Source organism: Rattus norvegicus, chromosome 1 (genome assembly GCF_021556685.1).
Source record: "Rattus norvegicus strain SHRSP/BbbUtx chromosome 1, alternate assembly SHRSP_T2T, whole genome shotgun sequence".
Taxonomy (NCBI): domain Eukaryota; kingdom Metazoa; phylum Chordata; class Mammalia; order Rodentia; family Muridae; genus Rattus; species Rattus norvegicus.
This window is the reverse complement of record NC_141534.1, coordinates 88,783,330-88,806,344: the sequence shown is the minus strand read 5'-3', so window position 1 is coordinate 88,806,344 and position 23,015 is coordinate 88,783,330. Positions and strand designations below refer to the sequence as shown.

The following is a 23,015-nucleotide window of genomic DNA, read 5'->3' as shown; positions in this document are numbered from 1 at the left end:
ATGAACTAAAATGAAATTAGGACAGAAGGAAGAGGTCCTGCGCTGGTAGGAGACTCACCACGTTCTCTTGGATCTGACTGTTGGACACAGAGATGCTCAGAGAAGCTTGTCCTGGGAGGAGGGGAAGACACAAGTGAGCAAGCTCTGGGCTCAGCACAGGGTCACCTGAGCCTGCCAAGGCTACACTTGAACCTTAGTTTCCTCATCTGGGAAATGGAGTACAAGCACCACCGCGGGAGTAGACCAGATGTACCCAGAGGCTCCAAATGGGACCCCACAATTCTATGCCTGGCACTTTACCCAGTGTCCTCAGTGCTGGAGAATGGAGGCTTGCTGATCCCATTTAACAGAGTAGGATACTGAGGCTGGGAGGGACAGTCACAACAGATTTCAGCAGCTTCCCCAAATCCAACTGAAGCATTTACAAAGTCCTGTTCCTTTGGCCACTCCAATGCTTCTCTTTCTCTCCCACCCCCTACCTTTCCACACCCCCATCTAGACTGTTCCCACCCTTCACCTACAACTTACCCCAGACGCCTCTTTCTCCCAGCCCCAGTCCTACCCTTTCCTTCTCTTTTCATTTTATTTTTACGTGCGTGCTTACAAGTACAGTTGTCCACAGAGAGGCCGGGAGAGGGCAGAGGATTGCCGGGAGTTCCGGGCAGGAGTGGTTCACTCGGTGTGGGTGCTGGGAACTGAACTTCTCCTCTGCGAGAGCTCTCCCCACAGAATCATCTCACCAGCCCCTTTCTCCCTCCCCTTCTTCCTCCTCCTTCATCTCCTCTGCTTTCTTCTTTGACAGAGCCATGCCGCATAGCTCAGCCTGGTTTTGAAATGATTGTGTAGCTCAAGCCATACACATAGCAATCCCCCTGCCTCTGCCTTGAGGTTGCTGGAATAAAGCAGTATGTGTTGCTATGCCTGGCTCAATTCTGTCCTTTTCCGTATATACGTCTTGCTCCAACAAAGCCAGAGGGGTCTTATTAAATGGAACCCTGAGGCTGGAGCGTTGGTTCAGTGGTTAAGAGCGGTGACTGCTCTTCCAGAGGTCCTGAGTTCAAATCCCAGCAACCACATGGTGGTTCACAACCATATGTAATGAGATCCGATGCCCTCTCCTGGTGTCTGAAGACAGCTACAGTGTACTCATATACATAAAGTAAATAAATCTAAAAAAACAAAACCTCCGACCCTGACTCTGTCTCTCGTCTACAGTCTTCGCTACCGTTTCTCTCCAGTGCACTCAGGAGGGTGCTCAGTGCCCTCTCAGACGTGTAGGCTGAAGGCTTCAACCCACTCCAGTGTGCTGTGTGTTCTGGACATAAGGCCTCCCTCTGGCGCTCGTGCGCAAAAGGCTCTCTCCTGCCTCCTCTCTTTGGTCCACACTGTGTCAGGGATGTACTTTCTCCAGTAAAGTGCCCGGCTTCCCAGCTTCCTCCATCCCAAGTCCTGCCCTACTGACTGGCCCAGAACAGGCATTAGAACATCTCAGAGGCTGGGCTCAGAGAACACAAGGCCAAAGGTCATCAGCCAGGTAGGGGGTTTCACAGAGACTCAAACCCAGGCCCAAGCCCAGCCCACAGCCGGCTCCAGGCTCGTTCCCTTCCCAGGATGCCTAGAGTCTCTAGCTCCACCCCTAGCACCCCGGGTGGGGACTTACTGTGTGGTGTGTGGCCTGGGGCACTGGGTGCATCTTGGAGGATAACAGGCATCAGTGCCTGGCGGATGGCTGTCTCCCAACCCCGGGCAGCCTCTGTTCCCTGCCCGCTCGGCCCTCCCGGGGCCCCGCCAGGTGTCTCGCCCACAAAGTAGGTGACATTGGCGGTGATGATCTCAAAGCAGTGTGGGTTGGTGCCCGGAGGTACGAGGCTGAAGTTCTGAGCCGGCTCCACTGCGAGGATTTCAGACAGCGGGATCTCCTGGCGAGGGACGGGACTGTGAGTGTAGGTAAACCTACTGGGCCATCCCTGCAGCTCCCTTGTTCTCAGAGGGCCGCATCTGAGCCAGAGTCAGTAAGGACAGACCCGGTCTACATGGAGGGGCGGGGAAGGCCTCCCAGCAGTACCCATGGGAAGAGCAGTCAGCTGGCAAGGAGGGCATGGAACAGCATGGAAGAAGGCCACGAGGGAAGCTTGCTGTGCACACCACATGGGACAGTGCCCGGCACACTGTGGGCACCTGATAAATGTGTGACGTGTAAAGGAAGGGCGCAAGTCTACACAAGGACATCAGGGGCCACACAGAGAAGCCTGGATTTTGTGTAAGGGCCTTAGGGACCCACCGAAAGGTTTGAAATGGGGTTGGGGATTTGGCTCAGTGGTAGAGCGCTTGCCTAGCAACCACAAGGCCCTGGGTTCGGTCCCCAGCTCCGAAAAAAAAAGAAAAAAAATAAGAAAGGTTTGAAATGAGGAGGTGCAGTTTATGGCTCTGTGTAGAAAGCCCCTGAGACAGAATCAGATCAAAACAGTAGACGTGAAGGGAGCTGTGGGAGAGAAAGTGCAGGTACTGAAAAAGGAAGGAAGAGAAAGGAGAGGAAAGCCAAATTCTAGTCACAGGAAAAGCTGCAGACAATCACAACTTCACAACTTCAAGGCTGGCCTAAGCAACTTGGTGAGACCCTCCATCAAAAATAAAAAGTAGAAAGAAGGGTAGAGCGTGGCTCAGTGGTAGAGCCCCTGCCTAGAATCCCCCAGTGAGGGGCTGGTAGAGAGCTTTCCAGGCCTAAGTTGGAGCCTGGGTTTGAAAAAGTGACTTATACAATGAGCTCTGTGGTGAGACAGATATGGAAAGGTAAGAAAGAAGCAGGCCCGGGCATGTCAAGGAAGACATGGTGGAGGCTGGGGAACCTGATCTCTATTCCCAGATCACTGACGCTCTGATGACTTTATGTATATGTGTATTTTACTTTGGAGACAGGGCTCACAAAACCCAGGCTGGCCTTGAACTCCCAGAGTGCCATGATCACAGATGCTGTAATCATGTCCAGCTGACTCTAGAGTTTTTCAGTAAGGACTCCTGGGCTCCAGAGAGGAGCAAAGTCACACTACAGAGACTTCTGTGAAGAACCAGAAACAGTGAGGGTAAAACACTGCCCCATGGGGAAGCGGCAGAAAAGACAAAGTATAGGCCACCAATTAATCTGAAAGTAATAACAGGCTTGCTGGGCGTGGTGGCACGTGCCTTAATTCCAGCACTTGGGAGTCAGAGACCAGGCCAGGCCAGCAGATCTGTGAGTTCCAGGCCAGTGCAGGTCCACTGTCAGGAGCCTTGCACATGTCAGGCCCTGAGCTCTGCTTTCTACGGATGATTTCTGAGGGCTCACACCGGCCTTAGGGCAGAGCTAGCATCTGAGGGTTTTTTTTTTCACAGGTGAGATAAAGGGGCACAGAGAGGCTAAGGCACCTGCCTGCTCCCCTGACTGGAAAGCACAGAGGTGGGCGGTACTGGCCTCACAACTAGAATCAGGGAGACAGTGGGGCGGGAGATTGTGGGAGTTGTAAGGACTTGGGGGGCCATGGGAGAAGGGGGAGGAGGAGAGGGGGCGAACATAGGCCCACCTTGTAGTATCTGTTGGTCGTGTTGTTCTGGAAGAGGGTAATGCATTTGCAGTCTAGGCGCCAGTAGTGCCGCTTCCTCTGTCAGAAAGGGGATAGTGTGAGGTTGACAGCCAGGGGACTTGCAAGAGCAAAACCCAGCCTGGCTCCTTCCCTAGCCAGCAGTGGTTCTTCTTGGCCTCACCCACCAGCTGCCACCTTCAACCCGCCGGGCTGAACATCCTGCCCAGTCCCCTTCTTCTTAACACACCCTCTATGCTAGCACTACCTACAGAACCCCACCTCCTTAGACCTAAGACACCTGGACTTTCCTGGCCCTCCCCTCTCTATCCCCGCCTACCTAGACCTCGCCCATCCGGCAACTGAGTACTCCTCAAGCTTTTTCAGCAAACCTTGAAATTGAGTCACATCCAACTGGCCTCGCCTGCCCACTTTCCCCGCCCACCCATAATTCTGGCCACGCCCACCCAGACTTATGAGTCCGTGCCAACTCAAGTTCTTCCAGCCCACCCCGAGGTCTAACCCCGCCCACTTGTTACCACCCACCCGGAACGGCCCTATCCCTCTACACGCGCATCCACCAAACTCACCAGTGTGTCCTTGTTGCTGTAATGGACCACCCAGCCCTCCCGCAGGGTGGTGCTGGATTTCCGGGTCGTGTGTCGCACAGACTGTACCACACGCATCAGGGGGATGTAGCCCAGCGAGCTGCAGGGAATGGGTGAGAAGTTACAAGTCACATGCAAAACTGATGTCCTGCCTCGGGCCACAGGAATGTGGTTGAGCAGTCGCGTGAGAACGGCTGCTTCTTTCCCCACTGAGTTAGTTTACAGGCTCTCACAGCAAGGAAGACTTGCTTTTTAATTAAAAATATTTTTTTAGTGTTTGTGTGACTATGTCACGAGTGTGTGTGGGTGCCTGGAGCTATGGTAACAGGCCATCTAAGCCTCCTCGCATGGGTGCTGGGAGGGAGCCCAAGTCCCTGTGTGTGTGTGTGTGTGTGTGTGTGTGTAGGGGGTGGGTTCTGTTCCACCTCCGGAATGTGGAGGTGGAGGGCAACTTTGTGAAGTCAGTTCTCTTCATTCACCTTTAGTTGGCTATAGGGATCAAACTCATGTCAGCAGGCTTTCTCCTAAACACCTTCAGATCCATCTCGATATCCTTGCTATGCTTTTTTTGTTTTTAAAGATTTATTATGAGGAGAGGCTCAGCGGTTAAGAGCCCTGACTACTCTTCCAGAGGTCCTGAGTTCAAATCCCAGCAACCACATGGTGGCTCACAACCACCTGTAATAAGGTCTGATGTCTCTTCTGGTGTGTCTGAAGACAGCGGCAGTGTTCTTATATATAATAAATAAATCTTTAAAAAGAAAACACAGCTGGAGAGACGGCTCAGTTGTTAAACACAGACTGCTCTTCCAGAGAACCTGGGTTTGGTTCCCAGTACCTACATGGAGGCTCACACTGTCTGTAGCGCCAGTTCCAAGGTACCTGGCACCCTCTTATGGTCTCCATGGAAAATGCACACACGCAGTGCACAGCTGAATGCACACACAAAACATCCACACATCACCCCTTTCCCCCAAACCCCAGGGTCTCTCTGTGCAGCCCTGGCTGACCTGGAACTCGCTCTATAGTCCAGACTGGCCTTGACCTCAGACTTCCACTGCCCCTGCCTCCTGAGTGCTGGGATTACAGGCCTGCTTGGCTCACATACAATTTTTTTTTTTAAAACAGAAGAGATACAAGGTTGGGCTCAGGGATCTAGGACATCTAAAATCACACACTGATATCAATCTGTCTTTTTTTTTTTTTTTTTTTTTTTTTTTTTGTTCTTTTTTTTTCGGAGCTGGGGATCGAACCCAGGGCCTTGCGCTTCCTAGGCAAGTGCTCTACCGCTGAGCTAAATCCCCAACCCCGCAATCTGTCTTAAAGATGGGGACGCACAGGCTTGCAGCCTCTGGATACCTCTGGGCCTTGCCTCCCTCGCCTTCCTCTTCCTCACTGGCATGGAGAGCATTCTCTGCATGGGAGCCTGGGATGACACCAGAGTCCTCCAACTCATCTGAGAGGGAGCTCTTATCAGCCTCACTGTAATCAGCAGCTTCTTCCATGGGCACATCTGCGGGAACAGGGGCATCAGAAGGGCCTCGCTCGGGTCAGTCAGTCCCACCCTGTCCCCCTTAGATGTCAATTACCTCACCTCCATTGATGAGCGCCTCCCCCAGGCAGTCATTAGGGACTCGGGTAGCACAGCGTTTGTGACAGTTAAACTTGCAGTCTGAAAGGACAGGGGATAAAGGCATGGGCAGGAAAGGAGAGTTACTATGTGCATGGACATGTGCATATGTACTTGGCCTCACTATGGAGCCTAGACTGGCCAGCATCTAACTCCTGGCAATCCTCCTGCTTCAGCCTCAGTAGTGCTAGGATTAAATGTGCACTCTAATGACTGTCGCTCCATAGGTAGGAGTGACAAGGAAAGCTTGGTTGCTTTGTTTGTTGTTTGAGACAGGGTCTCCTGTCGTTTAGACTGACCCAGAACCTATGTCGCCAAGGATGACCCTCCCCTCTCCAACCCCCAAGTGCTGGTTGATGCTTTTACAGGTACAGGCTACCAGGTCAAATTTTTTTTAATAAAGATTTTTTTCTTTTAACTTTATGTTTAGCTGTCTTCAGACACACTAGGAGAGGGCATCAGACCCCATTACCAATGGTTGTGAGCCACCATGTGGTTGCTGGGAATTGAACTGAGGACCTTGGGAAGAGCAGCCAGTTGCTCTTAACTACTGAGCCATCTCTCCAGTCCAAACCTTTTTATTTTTAATTATATGTATTTATTGTATGTGTGTGATGTGTGACCATGCATACACGCACCCCGTGCATGCACATATGTGCTATAATGTGCATGAAGACATCAGAGGGAAACTTTCGGAAACTGGTTCTCTCCTTCCACCATGGTTGTGAGGCTTAGGGGCAAGTCTTTTTTTTTACCTCTCCTCCTCTTTCCTCTAGATATTACTGTTGTTCTTTTGAGGGTCTCCCACAGCTCGGCCAGGGACTGGCTAGGACAGAAGGTGACTTAACTGCCAGGCTAAGGTCATGAGATTACAGGCTTGTGCATCCTCATAGGCGCAAGGTGGGTATTGGGGATGGAACTCAGGGCCTCTGGTATGCTAGGTTGGCACTCTACCCAGTGAGCTACATCTCCCGCCCTTTCAGAACATTTCATGTAATTTGGGCTGGCCTCAAACTATATAGCTGAGGCTAGTCTTAAATTCCTGATCCCCAGGCTGGAGAGATGGCTCAGCGGTTAAGAGCACCGACTGCTCTTCCAGAGGTCCTGAGTTCAAATCCCAGCAAGCACATGGTGGTTCACAACCATCTGTAAAGAGATCCAATGCCCTCTTCTGGTGTGTCTGAAGGCAGGTACAGTATGCTTATATATAATAAATGAATAAATCTTAAAAAAAAAATCCTGATCCCCCTGCCTCAGATTCTCAAGTGCAGGGTGGGATTATGGGTAACTTCAGACAATTCTAGAAGTCTTGACTCTTACACTCCTAAGTCAGACTCTTGGCTTTTATAGTGGGAATTCTATTCTGTTCTATAGACCTAGATTTCCAAGGATCTAGTGTTTCAGAACTTGAGAGTCTTAGAAAATGGCAGGGATTCTGAACATGGATCGGAGATCCTGCATTCCTCTGGGGGAGTTTCAGACCCACAGTCTTCCCAGTGGCTTCCACTAACCTTTGCACTGCAGGCCCTGGCGGAAGAGACCCTTGAGCAGTTTCTTGCAAGCCTGGCAAACGGTGGGCCGTGTGTAGCTATGTATAAGGAAGGTGTGTGGCACCTTGACCTTGGACATCAGCATCTTGTCCAGCTCAATGGGTCGGCCTGTGTAGAAGGAAGAGGAAGAGGAGGAGGACGACGACGAGGGTGGTCGGCGAGGAAGGAGGTCGGTGGTGCTACGGCTCTACCCAGCAGGAAGGGCAGAAGGAACAGATCAGCGTATTAGCACCTGCCTGGCGCCATCAGCCCCTAGTTTCCAACCCTCCCCACTCTCCAGCCCCTCACCAGCTCTTCGGCGGTGCAGGGTAGGGACTCGGAGCTGCCGAGACGCACAGAATGGCCACTGGCCAGAGACGTGGATGACAGTCTGCGCTTCCGAGCGCCACTGCAGTTGTTCGGGATGCTGAAGGCGCAGCGTTTGTGGTAATTCAGCCCGCAGCCTAGAGGGGGCGCAAGACCATCAGAGCCAAAGCGTGTAGCCACTAGTAGGTGTGCCTCCAACCCTGTCTTAAGAAACCACGCCCCCAGCTTCAAGCACACATGTCCTGTTCACATCAGCAAAAGTGGATGTAGCGCCCCAAAATTTGGTGCTGCCGCTGAAGTAAATTTGTGTACTGGATTTGGGTCTGTATCTCATGGTGCTAGCCTGGTTGATAATGGGCCTGATTTTTCACTAAACTGGAAGCTTTAAAGAGCCGAGATTCCCAGATGATCCCAGACGGTAGAATTCTGCCTGTGGTCAAGCAGCCTGGCCTGAGATCCCCAACTGGCTGTTTTGAGGACTCTGGAGCTGCCTGGCCAATTCCTCCAGATAAATTGTCGCTATATCTTTCCTTCTTTGCTTCATCTCTGACTGACACGGAGCTCGCTTCCATCGCCACACCTCAAGATCTCCCTAGAGATAGCTCAGCAGTTAGAGCACTTGTCTTTTGTACAGGACTCGAGTTGGGTTCCTAACCCCCATGCAACATTTGTGGTGCAACAGACAAATAATTCAGGCAAAACACCCATGCACATAGCATGAAAAGAAACAAACAAAAGTAAATAAATCTCCCCCGTAAGAGCCCTATCTTCCTATGCTGTATCCCCATACCCTCCTCTGCTCTGTCCAGGAACCCTTAACCTCACTTATACCAAGGATCACCTCCTAGGCTCTGCACCCATTCCAGAGCCCCTCACTATTTCCCAAACTTTCCCCGGAGTCCTAACTTACCCACCAGCTCCATGCGGGGGGTGGGGGGGTGCTCCACGCACAGACCTGAACCCCAAGCCCCTTCCAAGTTCTCTCACAGAGCTTATGTCACTTCTTTTTTTTTTTTTTTTTTTTTTTTGGTTCTTTTTTTCGGAGCTGGGGACCGAACCCAGGGCCTTGCGCTTCCTAGGTAAGCGCTCTACCACTGAGCTAAATCCCCAGCCCCTCTTATGTCACTTCTAAGCTCCACCCCTGGACCTTAACCCAGTCCCAGCATGCCTTTCCTAGATTTGCCCACCACGCCCCCAACCTCTGGGCTCCGCTCAGTCCCTTTGCCCCTCACCATCGCACTTGAGGCCCTGGCGCACAAGGCCAAACAGCATCTCCCCACAGTGGTCACAGAAAGCTGGTGCGCGGTACGAGTGCACAGTGAGAGCATGCGGACGGATCTGGAAATCCTCGAAGGTGGCTGAGGCTGTGGGCAACAAGGAAGGTGGATACACTTGAGCCAAGAGGACAGGTGCTTGGCCTATAGTAGCTGGGGCTGCCCAGAGAAACTCTGTCTTGGGGGTGGGGTGGGATCCCAGCTCCCCACTGAGCAAAACACCTACGTGCTTCCTGATAAAGTGGGAGTTAGTGGGGAGTTGTTTAATGGGTAGAGAACTTATTACTGTTGTTGTTGCAATGTTAAAACAGTCCATAATGCCGGGCAGTGGTGGCACATTTTTTTAATCCCATCACTTGGAGGCAGAAGCAGTCGGATCTCTGTGAGTTTGAGTCCAGCCTGATCTACATACAGAGTTCCAGGACGGACAGGGCTATATAGCGAGACCGGCTCAAAAATAAATAAATAAACAAACAATAAAATAAAACATTCCTGGGGCCGTGGAGACAGCTCAGCAATTAAAAGGTTGCCACACCTGATGACTGGAATTTAATACACACGCCCCATTTAGTGACTCAGGTCCCACGAGTTGTCTTCTAATCTTCACACACACACACACACACACACACACGCACACGCACACGCACACGCACACACACACACTAAATGTAAACAGTTGTGGTGGCTGAGGGCATGGTTCACCAGTAGGCACAGTGTTTGCTTAGCATGTGAAATGCACTGGGTACCACAAGGGGAGAGGGCTAACTAGCTGGGTCCACACCTGTGATCTCAGGAGTCAAGAGTCAGAGGCAGGAGGATCTCTGTGAGTTCCAGGTCACCCACAGGTACACAGTAAGGTCTTATCTCAAATAAATAAATAGATAGATTAGCTAACTACTTTCCCCAAGATTTCTGTGAGGCCCATCTCTTTTTTTTTTTTTTTTTTTTTGGTTCTTTTTTTTGGAGCTGGGGATCGAACCCAGGGCCTTGCGCTTCCGAGGCAAGCGCTCTACCACTGAGCTAAATCCCCAGCCCAAGGCCCATCTCTTGATAAGCCTTCCCCTCCTCTTTTAAGATACATTGATTTTTCTTTTTTTTATGTGTTGGCAGTTGGCTGTCTGGTCTCTTGGGACTGGAGTTACAGTTTTGTGAGCTGCTGTGTGGGTGCTAAGAATTGAACCCCAGTGCCCTGAAACAGCAACCAGTTGTCCAGTCCAAATGTTTCACTTTTTTTTTTTTTTTTTTCGGAGCTGGGGACCGAATCCAGGGCCTTGCGGTTGCTAGGCAAGCGCTCTTCCACTGAGCCAAATCCCCAACCCCCTTTTTTAAAAAATTTTATTTATTGCATATGCTGTGTATGCATGAGGATGGGGCATCCCATCACAGATGGTTGTGAGCCACCATTGAACTCAGGACCTCTGGAAGAGGAGGCGGCGCTCTTAACCTCTGAGCCATCTCTCCAGCCCCAAATGTTTCACTCTTTAGCTCAAGCTGATCTTAACTTGTGGGACTGTTTCTTGGGAATGCTGGGATCACAGGCGAGCCCCCCCCCCCCCCCATATCCTCCCTCTGCCACCTCTCCTAGAGGCCGGGCCCCCGGGACCCAGGCCCCGCCCTCGGGGTGACGGCCACTTCTCACCCGACAGAACCACCTCCACCAAGTCGCCCTCCTGGATATCTGCAGCTGATCGCACCAGCTGCAGGAGGTTGGCTGATGTTGGGTCATGTTTGAAGAGCAGGATCTTGTCGTACAGGCCGTAGAAGCCACACTCTGGGAACTGAGAAGCAGGAGAAGAAGAGGGGTGGGATGGCGACGGAAAAGCTCAATACAGCCTGCAGCAGCGGCAGGCTACTGGAACCCTCTAGGGACAGGGCCGGCTGTTTCCCCCGGAAACTGAGACCCTGCAGCCCATCGCTTCCTGCCTGTCCCCTCCCAACCCCAGCTTGAGCCAGCAGGATACCTGAGCCCCAGGTGTGCTAGGGAGCGGGCTCTGGCCAGTCTGGTGGCGGGACTGGCAGGGGAGGGGTTAAGGGGCAAAGGGGGGTTAGAGGCTCAAGGAGCAGGCTGGACATTTCGGATTTTCCAGAGTTGGCGGGACACTGAGTGATCACCCCCTCCTCTTTCGGCCACATCTCCACCCCAGCTTCCTTCCTGAACCTATTGTCCCTGTAACCTGGCTCTTAGCCCAGCACTGGGGCAGAATGAAAGAAGAAAGGGGGGGGGGAGTCGGGGGGACTTTTGGAGGAGTGCTTAAGATAGCTGGAGGTAAACGGAGGCCTCTCCACATCCAAGGCTCCAAAGACCCAGGTGTCCGGGTCCCAGCTTGGAAGGGGGCAGGAAATGACACAGCGTCGAACAGAAAGTGAAACCGCCCAGGTGGGGCACAGGGAAGGAAGGCAAGCAGGCAAGAAGGGGCCCAAAACAGCACCTGAGCCCCCAGAAGATCGGAAAACAAATTAGGCTGGGCCCGAGGAGGGGAGGCTGGGGATCTGAACCCTAATATAAAGAATTTCACCCCAGGGGCAAGTACAGGAGCTCCAGTCCTGCTTCCCACAGGCGGGATAGGCGATTTAGGAGTGATAGGGGGCTGGGTCAGACTTGGAGAGTTGGTGGACACAGTTTCCCCTGATCTTCTATAGAAAATCAGTACTGCCTTGTCCCTGCTGGTGGCTTGATCTAGTTTCTGTTTTTCCCCTTGAGACAGGGCTTGGATATGTAGCCTAGACTGACTTAAAACTCCCCACTCTCCTGCCTCTGCCTTCCCAGTGCTGGGATCACAAAAGTACAAGGACTGGGAGGTCTTCTTCTAAACTAGTTTTATCAGCTGGGAAAAACAAAAAACAAAAAACAGGGGAGGTGACCCTGTCCCTGCTGCTTCCCCGGAGGCGAAGGATCCATTTCCAGGAGCCTGAGAAAAGCCAAAACCTGGATATTTGGGGATCCTAATGTGCTCCCATTGTAAGATTATACATTCTGGGCTTCACCTGTAAATGCCATATTACCAGTGTCATCTAGGATCCTTATGATGTGGCAATGTGATAAACTTAAGATTCTAGTATTTGAATGCTTTAGTATGAAAAGGTTTCAGTATTCAACCACCCAGGACTCAGAACTCCTCATATGTTCACCACCAGGCACTTGAACTACTGAAAAAGCATCTTCCCTACCCCCTGGGGTTGGGGGGCTAGACCCCAGGGGGCTTTTGCTTGCTAAGCAAGTGCTCTACCAGCTGGGTTGTAAATTTTAGCCTTCCTAGGATTTGAGTATCTAGTCCTCCTTGGTTCCTTCTGACCATGGTACTCAAGAGGAGGAACCTGGATATCCGAATCTAAGAGCAGCAGGAGGGGAATTGATCAGGAGAGGAGATGGAGTCCGCAGGGACTTTGAGGGGTGCCAAGGAGGTACACAGGAGTGCCTCACATCCATCTCAGGCCCAGGAAAGGGTAGTGATTGTACCCAGAGACCTTGCTTGCCCCTGGTAGCTTGTCCACACACCCACACCCACACATGTCACCCGATCACCATGGCCAGTATGGCTTCAATTTCTACTGTTTCCAAAGACTGGAGGCCCAGGATGGGCCCATGAAAGAGGGCTTCTTAATCAGCTGCTCCCACTTGCCCCTTCCTCCCCACTCCACACCTGGTAGGCCCCTCCCTTCCTCCCAGCCCGCTGCAGAAAACAACAAGCAGTGACAGGCAATTTGGGGAGGCCTCTGGGCACCCCACCCCTATCCGGGCCTCTCTCAAACCGGTGGTGGAGTGAGGACACGACTAGGGTGTAGTGCCCCTCCTCGTGGGTCACCTAGGCCCCTCTCTCCCCTCCCAACAATTTCAGGCCACCTCCGAAGTCTCCTCCCTTTATCATGAGAGCCCCCCCCCCCCCACCTCCGTGCCCTCACCTTCTGGTCCACGATAGAACAGGCTAGTTGCTTCACATGAGCCAACTCCGAAGCTGCCGGCAACAGCACAAACTCTCGTGTTAATCCGATCTGGATGTGGAAGGAGACCCCCGATCCCGGAGCAGGGATCTGAGGCAGCAGAGGTGGCAGAGACTGGAGATCCGAGCCACCGGGGGGCGGAGGAGACCCGGGCCCCGGAGAGCAGGGGAGTCCGGCGGGATGGGAGGGGGCGGCGGCCATTGGGGCCAGACCCCGACCTGCCGCCCAGAGCTCACCGAGGAACCTGGGACCTAGATCCGAGAGCTCTCGCGCGGTGGTGGTAAGAACCCAGGCATTTGAGAGAGAAATCTGTCAGGTTGAGAGACTCGAGGATGGCGGGATCCTGGGCAATGAGAGAAAAGGAATCTAGTGGGTCACAAGCCGGGAGTCAAGAGAGCAGAGCTCAGAAAGAAAAAACAGTGGCTTGTGGAGAGGGTACCCAGAGATTGGAAGGTTGCAAGAAACCAGAAAAGAAAGTCCGGTAAGGCAGGGTCCCTGGAATCAAAAGACACTGTGATCCAAGGCCCCTGGAGAAAGAAGGCTGAGAACGAAGCAGGGGGAATCCCAGGATCCAGTGGGTTTGACGACAGGACCAAACTCAGAGCAGGCCTGAGGATGCTCTGCCTTGGGGGTAGAAAACAGGAGTCTAGTGCATCATAGGGACCCGACTGGCTCAGGGATGAGGAGAGGGGTTTCCAGGGCCAGGGCTGAAAAGAAGAGACTTTCACAAGTCGCGAAAGTTGGAGAAAAGTTGGATCGGGGGCGTCGGAGGAGGGAGCGTTACCGAAGGCGGGGCGGGTCGGGGGCAAGGGAGGGTCGCACAGCGCGGGTGGCTCTATTTTTTTCCCCCTTCAAAGTTTAAGTCGGCGGCGGCGGCCCAGAAGGAAGTCTCAGGAGCGATGGCGCAGCTAGCCAATCAACGCAGGGCACCGTGACGTTACAGGGCGGGCCTTACTGGGACGGAAGGGGAAGGCGGGACCCTGAATTAGGGAGTTGGGGGGAATTTGGTGGCTGAGGGTAGGAGGGCGGAAGGGTCAGCGCTTCCTCTGCACAGTCCAGCCTGGAAAGTTGACTTTTCGCCGCAATCCACCGCGGCATGAGGAGGGGCCGGCGCTTGGTCGTTGAAGGAGACTGAGCTGTCAGGCTGGCACGCATCCGGCGCCCACCGCACGGAAAGGGTCGGAAATCGGTGTCAAGTCCAGTGGCTTTAGTTTTTGCTCCTATCAACCCCCCACCCCCAACACACACACACACACACACACACACACACACACACACACACACACACACACACACACACACACACACACACACAACGTCCCCAGCTCTCAACTACAAGCCCAGTACACAGGTGGGAAGTTGAGGACTCACGATGCACAGGAGAGCTTAGTCTCGGGTCTGTTTGCAGTGAATTGAGGGTACAAAGCCTGCCCCGCTCCCCAATCAAGGTGGCATGCCACTTGATAGACTTCCCGTGAGACCAAGTGCCTACATCTTTCTGGCTGTGTGACTTGAGATATGGACTTCTCCACTGTGAGCCTTAGTTTTTCTGTCATGAGGCTTTATTCCAGAAACGGAATACAGGTAGTACCTGGACACTACTAAAACTGGGTTGACATGACTGTCTTAAATTTTGCAGAGAAAAGGGAAGGCCCCGAAATCACTCAGGGGCTTCTGGGTGGATGTTAACTAAATCATTGTATGGTGAAATGGCTCAGTGGGTAAAGACTCTTGAAGCCAAGCTCACTGGCCTGAGATCAATCCTGTAGACTCACATAATCAAAGAACCAGCTCGGCTACTGTGGGTTGTCCTGACCTCCACCCTTCTCTGAAATAAATAGTAGTGCAATAACAGGAAATCTAAAAAGCTAACATCAACTGAGAGCCTGAGCCAGGCCTCTGCAGTCAACCCGAGCTCCATCAGAGCAGTTCTGACTTCTACTCCAATAGTCAGGCAGTGGCTACCAATTGGTTTCTACATCCAGGAAGCTGGTGCTCTAGAGAGCAGCAACTTGTCCACAAGGGCCCCCCTTACTGGTTCAGTGCTGCTGGGGGCAGCTGAGGTTGGTACAGTACTGGCTGTCACCACATCCGGGGGTAGGGGCTGGGGAAGGAAGTCTGAGGCTGGAGTGAAAACCCAAACTACCACCTGGGGAAGCTGCAAAGAGCCCAGAGGGATGGGGGAGGCAAGGCCACGTGGAGCTCACAGCCTGGCCGATGAGCGTCCCCAGAAAGCACAGGCCTATGCGCACCTTCAAATAGGCAAATTTTCAGCATGTTCCATGGCCTGCTTCTGGGACTCGAGGCTCTTTTAACCCCTTGACCTATGTGGCTGGCAGGGCTGGAAGGTGGAGGTTGTGAGGCACACTGTGCCTGCTGCTTGCAGTGTCAGCGGAGAGCCCTTGAGCAGACCTTCTCAATCTCTTGCTCTGTAGTATGGGACTCCCAGTCCTACCCCACTATGGCTATGAAGACAGTGAGTAGCCTGACCCCCACAAGTCGACACTGAACATGGAGGAAGGGAAAGGAACTCTGTCTGCACTGCTCTGGGGGCTACAGGTACCTGCATGCCATGTCCTCTGCCTGGGTCACTGGTGGGCCTGCCTTCCTGTTGTCTGTCAGTCCAAGAGTGGGCACTAGGCAGGAAAGGGGCTTTTGTTCTCGGACCCTAGGCAGGCAAGGGGTCTTCAACTAGACTGTTTGTTGCTGCATCCCTGCATCTGCCCACTAGCTCACTGCCCCAGGGGAGCTCATGTTGAGGGACAGAAAGGAGGGGCTCATGGAGATTGGACATGTGCTCCCACTTCTGCCAGCCCGCTAACAGCTAACATTTCAGCACATTCTCCATACCACTCTACCACAGAACCCCAATCCACCATATATCCCTCTCCCCAGATTCCACTCAACCAAGGCAGAGGGAGTGGCCTTCCCCTACTGTCCACTGTCCCCTTGACAGATGGCCTGGAGAACCTATCTTACTCCAAAGGGTTTATTGAGACAGTTTTTTTTCACATACAAGTTGGGACAAAAAGGAAGGGGCTTATAAACAGGAACCTGAAAGGGGAACCAAGGGCATAAGGTGGGACCCAAATAAAGAGTGAAATAAATAGAGGCCAAAGTGTGGAGCAAGGAGGCTGACAGACTATCACACAGTGATAACGTGGGGTAGGCGCCATTAAAATCCCATTCCTTTACACACATATACACTGAGCTAGGGGCACAGCGCCCCCTCCACCCTCCACATCTCGAGGAGGGCCTGTGGCTAGGACAATGCCCTGGAGGAGTGGAGGCCCTCCCCAGGAAGGCCTGGCCCCAGAGGCTTGATTAGTGTTGGAAAGCAAGAAGGGACTGAGGTCCAAAAGGACAATCTGGGGCCCACATAGGAGGGCCCTAGGAGACCCCTCTCAGACAGCCCTTCCCCCGATGGGTGGCTCTCTAGGGTGGAGCCTGGTGCCTTCTTTCATCTTGGACAAAATGAGATCCCAAAGGACACCCAGCTGGGGCTGTGTCAACCTCAGGATGACAGCTATGTCAGGAGTTGGGAATGGGGCATGAGCAGAAACCCCAGAGGCCATCCTTGAGGGGTGATTCCTGGGGAAAGGGCCATTAGCACCACCAGGCTCCAGGAAGATGAAGGAGGCCAAGACTCAGAGCCTCTAAAGGGAGGCTGGGGGCTGCTGTAGAGACAAAGGGAAGGTAGCTGGTTAGGACAGTGTCCCACTCCAGCCCCAATCCCTCCCTCTCTTCTCAGGGAAGCCTCATTTACTCTCACAGGACTGTGGGCTTTGGCACAACTCAAACTGACAGGCAAGTGGATCATGAGGGAAGGGTAGGTAGAGGGGTGTCTTCTGGGGCAAGGACACTGGGTTAACACAAATTGCCCTGGTCCTTACCTCAGCCCCACTGCCTGGCCCCGCTCCCTGCCACTGTGCAGCCAGGGCGAGGCCAGGTGGGATCATACGAAGACCTTGGCTAGGGCATCAGCACCAGCACTGGCAATGAGTGCCTTGCTGGGATGGCAGGCCACCGCATGGATGGCCTCTTCGTGCTTCTTCCGGTGGGCCGTGATCTCCTGCACACATGTCTTATTGTCTAGGCTCCACAAACGCAGAGAACAGTCATGGCCTGCACAGGGGTGGAGTAGAGGAGGCTGTTTCAGCCCAGACCTGGGGTTTGAACCCTTCACCTGGCATCATGTAAAGTCCTTGGGGCAGAAGCAGCTCAGCTCTCTTCCTCCATGGCTCTGCCCTAAGGATAGCCTTTCTGTCCCCATCCTGTCCACTGTTCTGCTAACCACCAACTACGTGTAAGGGCTCTGGAAGGAATGCTGCACACAGTAGGCAGCTCTCGGCCTGAGAACAGCTCCAAGCGGTAGGGTGTGGCTCAGTGGCTGATGTGTACTGGCCTGGCCAGCCCAAGGTCCTGGGTTCTATCCCCAGTACAACAAGGAAAAAAGAAAACTGCAGACACTAGTTCTAGGTAATAGGCTAAACAACATGGCTTAAGGAGGGGAAGCCTTCCAGGTAGAGGGATGGCCAGAAAGGGCCTGGAGCAGGCAGCCAAGGAGGAATGATGGTTGCACGGAACTGAGGGTGGACAACAGCAGGGCAGCCTAGGCTAGGGCCCTTGCTGGGCATGAGAGGGCCTGACCAGCCTGAGGCTTTGCTCCTCAAGTCAGCCAAACTCCAGGGACTCAGCCCAGAAAGCAGAGGCTCAGATCTTCAGATGGTGTCAGGACTGGATCTGATGCTATTGGGCAGACCTGGGTGTGGCTGTTCAGCCAGCAGCACATGCACTGTCAGGCAGGGCAGGCTATGATTCACTCCGAGCCTCCCCCAGCCTCCACTACCACTGCCGCACATCTACAGGCGCATGTGCACACACCCATCGCAGCCGACACTGCTGGGGAGGGACCTCTCCACCTATTCTAGAGTAGATGGTGCTGAGCCCGTATCTGAAAGCAGACACAGATCAAGTACTCAAACTCTGATCCCATCACCACAAGCCTGCAACACAAGAACCACCCTGCCCCCAACCCCAGGCAGGGCTCCCAAGGAGAGGAGTCAATGAGAGCCAGTGAGGCTCAGGCAGGAACTTCTAGCACCCTCAGAGTGGAGCTGCCCGCCATGGCTGTAGCCCCTCCTCTTTGCCTCCAACCCTCCAGAGGAAGGAGTAGCAAGAGGCGCCCAACTTACTTCCTGACATCAAGAACACGCCATTTGGGTCCACAGCTAGGCAGGTGACTGCGTCCAGGTGGGCCACCATGGAATGCACGGATTTACCTGGGGGAGGATAGGGAGTGGCTGGAGAACCCACAACTATTTACCCTATCTGGGAAGCTGAGGGGCTGGGAACGAGGAGTCACCAGGATTCAGTTGTCTGAATGTGCTCTGCCCTTGTCCCATGCCCCCAAACCCCAAAAAAACATACGGAAGGGAAACTAAGGCTGGGCCTCACCTGTCCGATTGTCCAGGAACCGGATGCCCCTGTCGTCGTGCGCAGTGATGGTGAGAGGCTGGTTTGGGTGACTCACCACCTGGTTGATCTGTGTTGGGCCTGGAGGGTCAGTGGGAAGAAGGAGAGAGGACTGACGGGGAAGGCAGGACTGGATAGAGGCACAAGGGGCAGGCCACTTCTGCAATTGGGGACATGCTACCCAGCCCTTGGTGTCAAGCTGGCTGGCTACCACTGAACCTTGTTTCCTTCCTGCTTGTGGCAGGTGGGAAACATTCTCATCTCACTGATGGCTAGGTCCCCAGAACCACAGAAGGAACTGGGGTCCTACAGGCATTCAACCCCCAGTGTTATTGGCCTGCCTGGCCAAGGGCCCTCACCACTGCTCCCTCGGGACTCCAATGTGAGCAGGGCGCCACCAGCTTCCAAGTCATAAAGAACAGTATCACCAGAACGAAAGGAGGCCACGACGTGGGCAGGTTCCGTGCTGGTGAAGGCCACTGAGGTGGGAATCCCGTGTTCTGAGAGCACAGGGGAGAGAAAGCTACTCAGAGGGCCAGTCCTGCCCTGTGGCTGGGGGCCCTCCTCAGGAGCCACCAGAGTCCTGGGCTCTGTATCTTGCTTGTGAGACACTACCATCAAAACTCACCTCCAGCCATGGGGAAGGTACAGAGGCAGCTTGAACCACTGCTGCTGGGATCCCAGATGCGGATGGTGCCATCGGCAGAGCAGGATGCTAGGCGCTGGGAGGTGGGGCTGAAGGCCAGACCCCACACGGCATCCCCATGGCCTTCCAGGACACAGCTCAGCACACTTGGGTCTGGGCAAACCAGGGAGAAATAGACTGTCAGGGACACCAGCTACACTGGACGGCCCAAGCGCTGCATCTCTGCTGGGACCTGGGTGGCTGTCCACTGCCCACAAGGTCCTGATTCTATGGCTCAGAAGCAGCTCAAGAGCTTAGAAAACAAGGCTTCCACGTTCACCGTCTCTCCAGGGCCAAGGTCAGCAACTCGGGGCACCAGTGGAGCACGAGGGAAAGGCTGCCTTTGCTGACCCAGTCAGCTCCCCATTTAGCCCCTGCAATGTCTTTTTTTTTTTTTGCTGGGGGACCTTCCATGGTCTCTAGCTGTTGACTACATGGTTGTGGGTCAAATCCAGCTGGCACCTGAAGTACGGCAGCTCACTTAGGACAGCTCACTTAGGACCGCACCTGACTTCCCTCGTGATTGTCAGTCACCTTGACAGTAAGCAGAACTCTGTTCAACAGTAAAACAGCACTCAGGAGGCAGAGGCAGGAGGATTTCTGTGAGTTTAAGGCCAACCTGGTCTACATAAAGATTTCCAGGATGGCTAGGATAACATAGTGTAATCCTATCTTTAAAAAGGGGTGGGGTTAGAGAAATGGCTCGGTGGGTAAGAACATTTGCTTTTACGCCAGGCTTAGTTCCCTGCACCCAGACAATGGCTCACGACCATCTGTAACACACAGATACATGTAAAAAGAGTTCAGTAAGCAGTTAAGCAAGTGGGAGAACTCTGGGTATTTCTTCACATTAAAAAATTTTTATGGACAGTAATGGTGGTGGCACACACCTTTAATTCCAACAATCAGGAGGGAGGCAGAGGCAGGTGGAGTTTGAAGCCAGCTTGGGCTACAGAGTAAGTTCTAGGACAGACAGGGCTACACAGAGAAACCCTGTTTCAACAAAACCAAACCAAACCAAATAAAAAACAAAACAAAATAAAAAACTTTCTTCCTTAAGCAGAGTTGGAGCCTATTAAAAGACATTTCTTTTCTTTCTTTTTATTTTTTCCCTTTGAGAAAGGATCCCACTGTGTAGCCCCACCTGGCCGAGAACTTACCACAAAGACCAGGCTGGCTCCCTGAGCTCTGCCTGTCTTTGCCTCCTGAGTGCTGGAATTAAAGGTGTGCATGACTACTATAAGACATTTTAAAAAATGCACTTGCAGAATTTTTCTTAAAATGTGATCATACTCTTCTCTCCCCAGCTCCTCCTCCCTCCTTACCTGCTCAACCAACTTTATATTCTTTCTTTCTAAAAGACTAACACTAAAGCAGAAGATTAAACAAAAGGGCCAAAAAATAAACAAACATAAAATTTACCCCAACAACATAGTCTATTCTGTATTGTTCAACCACTCCTGGGCATGAAGCCTGCCCTGGAGTGTCACTGATAGACCCAGTGACACTGGGTCAGGGACAACTGATTTCCATTTCAGCAGGAATCAACTGCAAGTAGCTGCTTGGTGAGTGATGGGACTTGGTGTCCACTTCTCCTAGTAAAAGACTTTTGCTTGGCTGGTTGGTTTTTCAAGACAGGGTTTCTCTGTCCTGGAATGCACTTTGTAGGCCAGCCTCTGGCCTCCATTAAAGGTGTGTGCTACCATTGCTAGGTAAAAGACTTCTTAAAAACGGACTTAAAAACTGGCCTTAAGACAGAGCAAGACCTTGTTTCAAATTAGAATAAACAAAGACACAGGAGTTAATACAAAACGTGGTCCTCAGGATGGTGAGTAACTCCCAAGAACATGGAAGTCTTCCGTGAGGGTTTTCCCAAGACAGTGTTACCTCCTACTTAATTCTTTTTTTTTTAATTTATTTTTTATTTATTTTATATGAGTACACTGTAGCTGTCTTCAGATACACCAGATCTCTTTATAGATGGTTGTGAGCCACCATGTGGTTGCTGGGAATTGAACTCATGACCTCTGGAAGAGCAGTCGGGTGCTCTTAACCACTGAGCCATCTCTCCAGCCCCCTCCTACTTAATTCTTATCCACTCATCTACCTGCCCTTACACACACACACACACACACACACACACACACACACACACACACACACACACACAAGGTCACTCTGTGTAGTCCTGGCCACTCTGAACTCACTCTGTAGTCCAGGCTAGCCTCAAACTCAGAGATCCTCCTGCCCCTGCCTTCCACATGCTGGGATTAAAGGCACTTTTACTTGTTTATATGCATGCATATTTATTTATTTGTGTGCCTCTGTGTGTACACACACATGTATGTGAGAAGCCAACTTGTGGCAGGAAGACAACTTGTGAGAATTGGTTCTCTCCTACCATGTGGGTTCTGGGGACTGAACTCTGACCATCAGCAGTGGTGGCAGGTGTCTTTACCTGCTAAGCCATCTTGCTGATTCTATGTAGTGTGCAATTTTGAGACAAGGCCTTTCTATGTAGACCAGGTTGACCAGGACCTTAAATTCCTTCTACTTCAGACTCCTGAGCACTAAGACTACCATTTCCTCTTTAACTTTTTCTCCTGGTAGAAAAAACTCCCCCCTCAACCCCAATAAGGACTCACTATGTCCAGACAGTAGCTTGATTGATCTGTAGCATGGAAGGCCTGAAACCCACCACATAATCAAGCTGGTCTTGAACTTGTGACTGTGGTTATCCCTCCTACCATTACTGCTCCATTACAAGATGAACCAGCAATTTTTTAAAAAATTATATTTGGAGACACGATGTAGCTCTCCAGTTGGCCTAGAACTTGCTATGTAGACCAGGCTATCCTTGAAGGCAGAGCTTGGCTTGCTTCTGCCTCCTGAGTGCTGGGATTAAAGATTTATGTCGGGGTTGGGGATTTAGCTCAGCGGTAGAGCGCTTGCCTAGCGAGCGCAAGGCCCTGGGTTCGGTCCCCAGCTCCAAAAAAAAGAAAAAAAAAAAAAAAGATTTATGTCTTGGTTTTTTGTTTTGTTTTGTTTGTCTTTGAGATACAATTCCATGTAGTGGAGGCTCAGACTCCCCATGTAACCAACCATGACTTTAGGATTCTGACCCACCCAGCTCATGTAGTATTGCGACAGGACCCAGGGCTCTACTCTACCTACTGAGCCCCAGCTCCAGCTCCTCCACTTAAGTCTTAAAGGGCTAAGGGGCAAAGCCTGGACTCCCTGCCATTTACGGTCCTGCCAATGCCCCTCAGCTCACCACCTCTGTTTCTAACAAACCCCTGACCCACAATAAGACCTGAGCTGGTCCTCAACACAGTCCACCAAGCTAACCAAGCCCATTCCAACCCTGATCCAGGCTAGCCTCTGCCTCCCCAACAGCCAGCTCACACTGACCCTCAAATGACCAACACGGCTCTTGCCTCATCTCCCTGTGCCCCACCCACTACTACTAAACCAGACTAAGAGCTCCACAGTGCTACTTCCCAGAGCTGGGAGAGGAGGGAATGGGCAGGGTCTGTCCTCACCATAACCATCATATGGGTCCATGTTGAGGTCAGGAATCTTCCAGCTGTGGATTCTGGCATCAGCCCCACCACTGTAACAGTACTCACTGTTGCTGCCCATGGTGACGGCCAGCACAGGGCCCCTGGAGGGTGCAAAGGGTAGGTGATGCAAGACAGCTAAGCCTCAAGCCTTCCTTGCTCATAGGAGCTTGAGGATTTATTTCTCCTAGCTTTTGGTTTTGTTTTTCAAGACAGGGTTTCTCTATGTAGCCTCGGCTGTCCTGGAACTTGCTCTATAGACCAGGCTAGCCTTAAACTGACAGAGAACTGCCTGCCTCTGCCTCCCAAATATTGGGACTCAAGGTGTGTGCCACCATGTCTGGCTCTCCTAGTTATTTTTAAACATCATATAAATGTATATTGCCATACATCACAGTGAGCATGTGGAGGGCAGAGGACAACTTCTGGAGTTG

General features: G+C 52.3%; 2 protein-coding genes and 1 non-coding gene across 9 annotated transcripts in view; all 3 read right to left on the bottom strand.

Annotated features, from left to right (window-relative positions):
• Window positions 1-13,753, bottom strand: part of Prkd2 (protein kinase D2) — a 28,379-nt gene extending 14,626 nt beyond the window's left edge. Inside the window, exons 1-12 of one of the 2 annotated variants that reach the window (XM_087652327.1) lie at window positions 13,646-13,753; window positions 12,823-13,204; window positions 10,562-10,700; window positions 8,881-9,012; window positions 7,631-7,785; window positions 7,304-7,529; window positions 5,752-5,834; window positions 5,522-5,675; window positions 4,145-4,262; window positions 3,558-3,635; window positions 1,661-1,919; window positions 59-111 (exon numbers count right to left, since the gene is read on the bottom strand). In XM_087652327.1, the coding sequence (XP_087508453.1) occupies window positions 59-111; window positions 1,661-1,919; window positions 3,558-3,635; window positions 4,145-4,262; window positions 5,522-5,667 (654 nt within the window). In that variant the 5' untranslated portion in view covers window positions 5,668-5,675; window positions 5,752-5,834; window positions 7,304-7,529; ... (3 more) ...; window positions 12,823-13,204; window positions 13,646-13,753. 2 annotated transcript variants of the gene reach the window in all.
• Window positions 9,881-9,955, bottom strand: Trnap-cgg (transfer RNA proline (anticodon CGG)). Its single transcript has one exon. It is a non-coding gene; the product is annotated as a tRNA-Pro (tRNA).
• A 2,081-nt stretch (window positions 13,754-15,834) lies between the features above and the next one.
• The window catches only part of Strn4 (striatin 4), a 25,772-nt gene continuing 18,591 nt past the window's right edge, over window positions 15,835-23,015 (bottom strand). For 4 of the 6 annotated variants that reach the window (XM_087554667.1, XM_087554676.1, XM_087554654.1 and 1 more), the window contains 7 exons: window positions 22,564-22,685; window positions 18,965-19,135; window positions 18,696-18,836; window positions 18,319-18,417; window positions 18,057-18,143; window positions 16,755-16,986; window positions 15,837-16,538 (listed from right to left, as the gene is read on the bottom strand). Coding sequence is in view for 4 of the 6 variants with exons in the window: in XM_087554654.1 (XP_087410780.1) it covers window positions 16,817-16,986; window positions 18,057-18,143; window positions 18,319-18,417; window positions 18,696-18,836; window positions 18,965-19,135; window positions 22,564-22,685 (790 nt within the window). In the remaining 2 variants the exon portion in view is untranslated. 6 annotated transcript variants of the gene reach the window in all.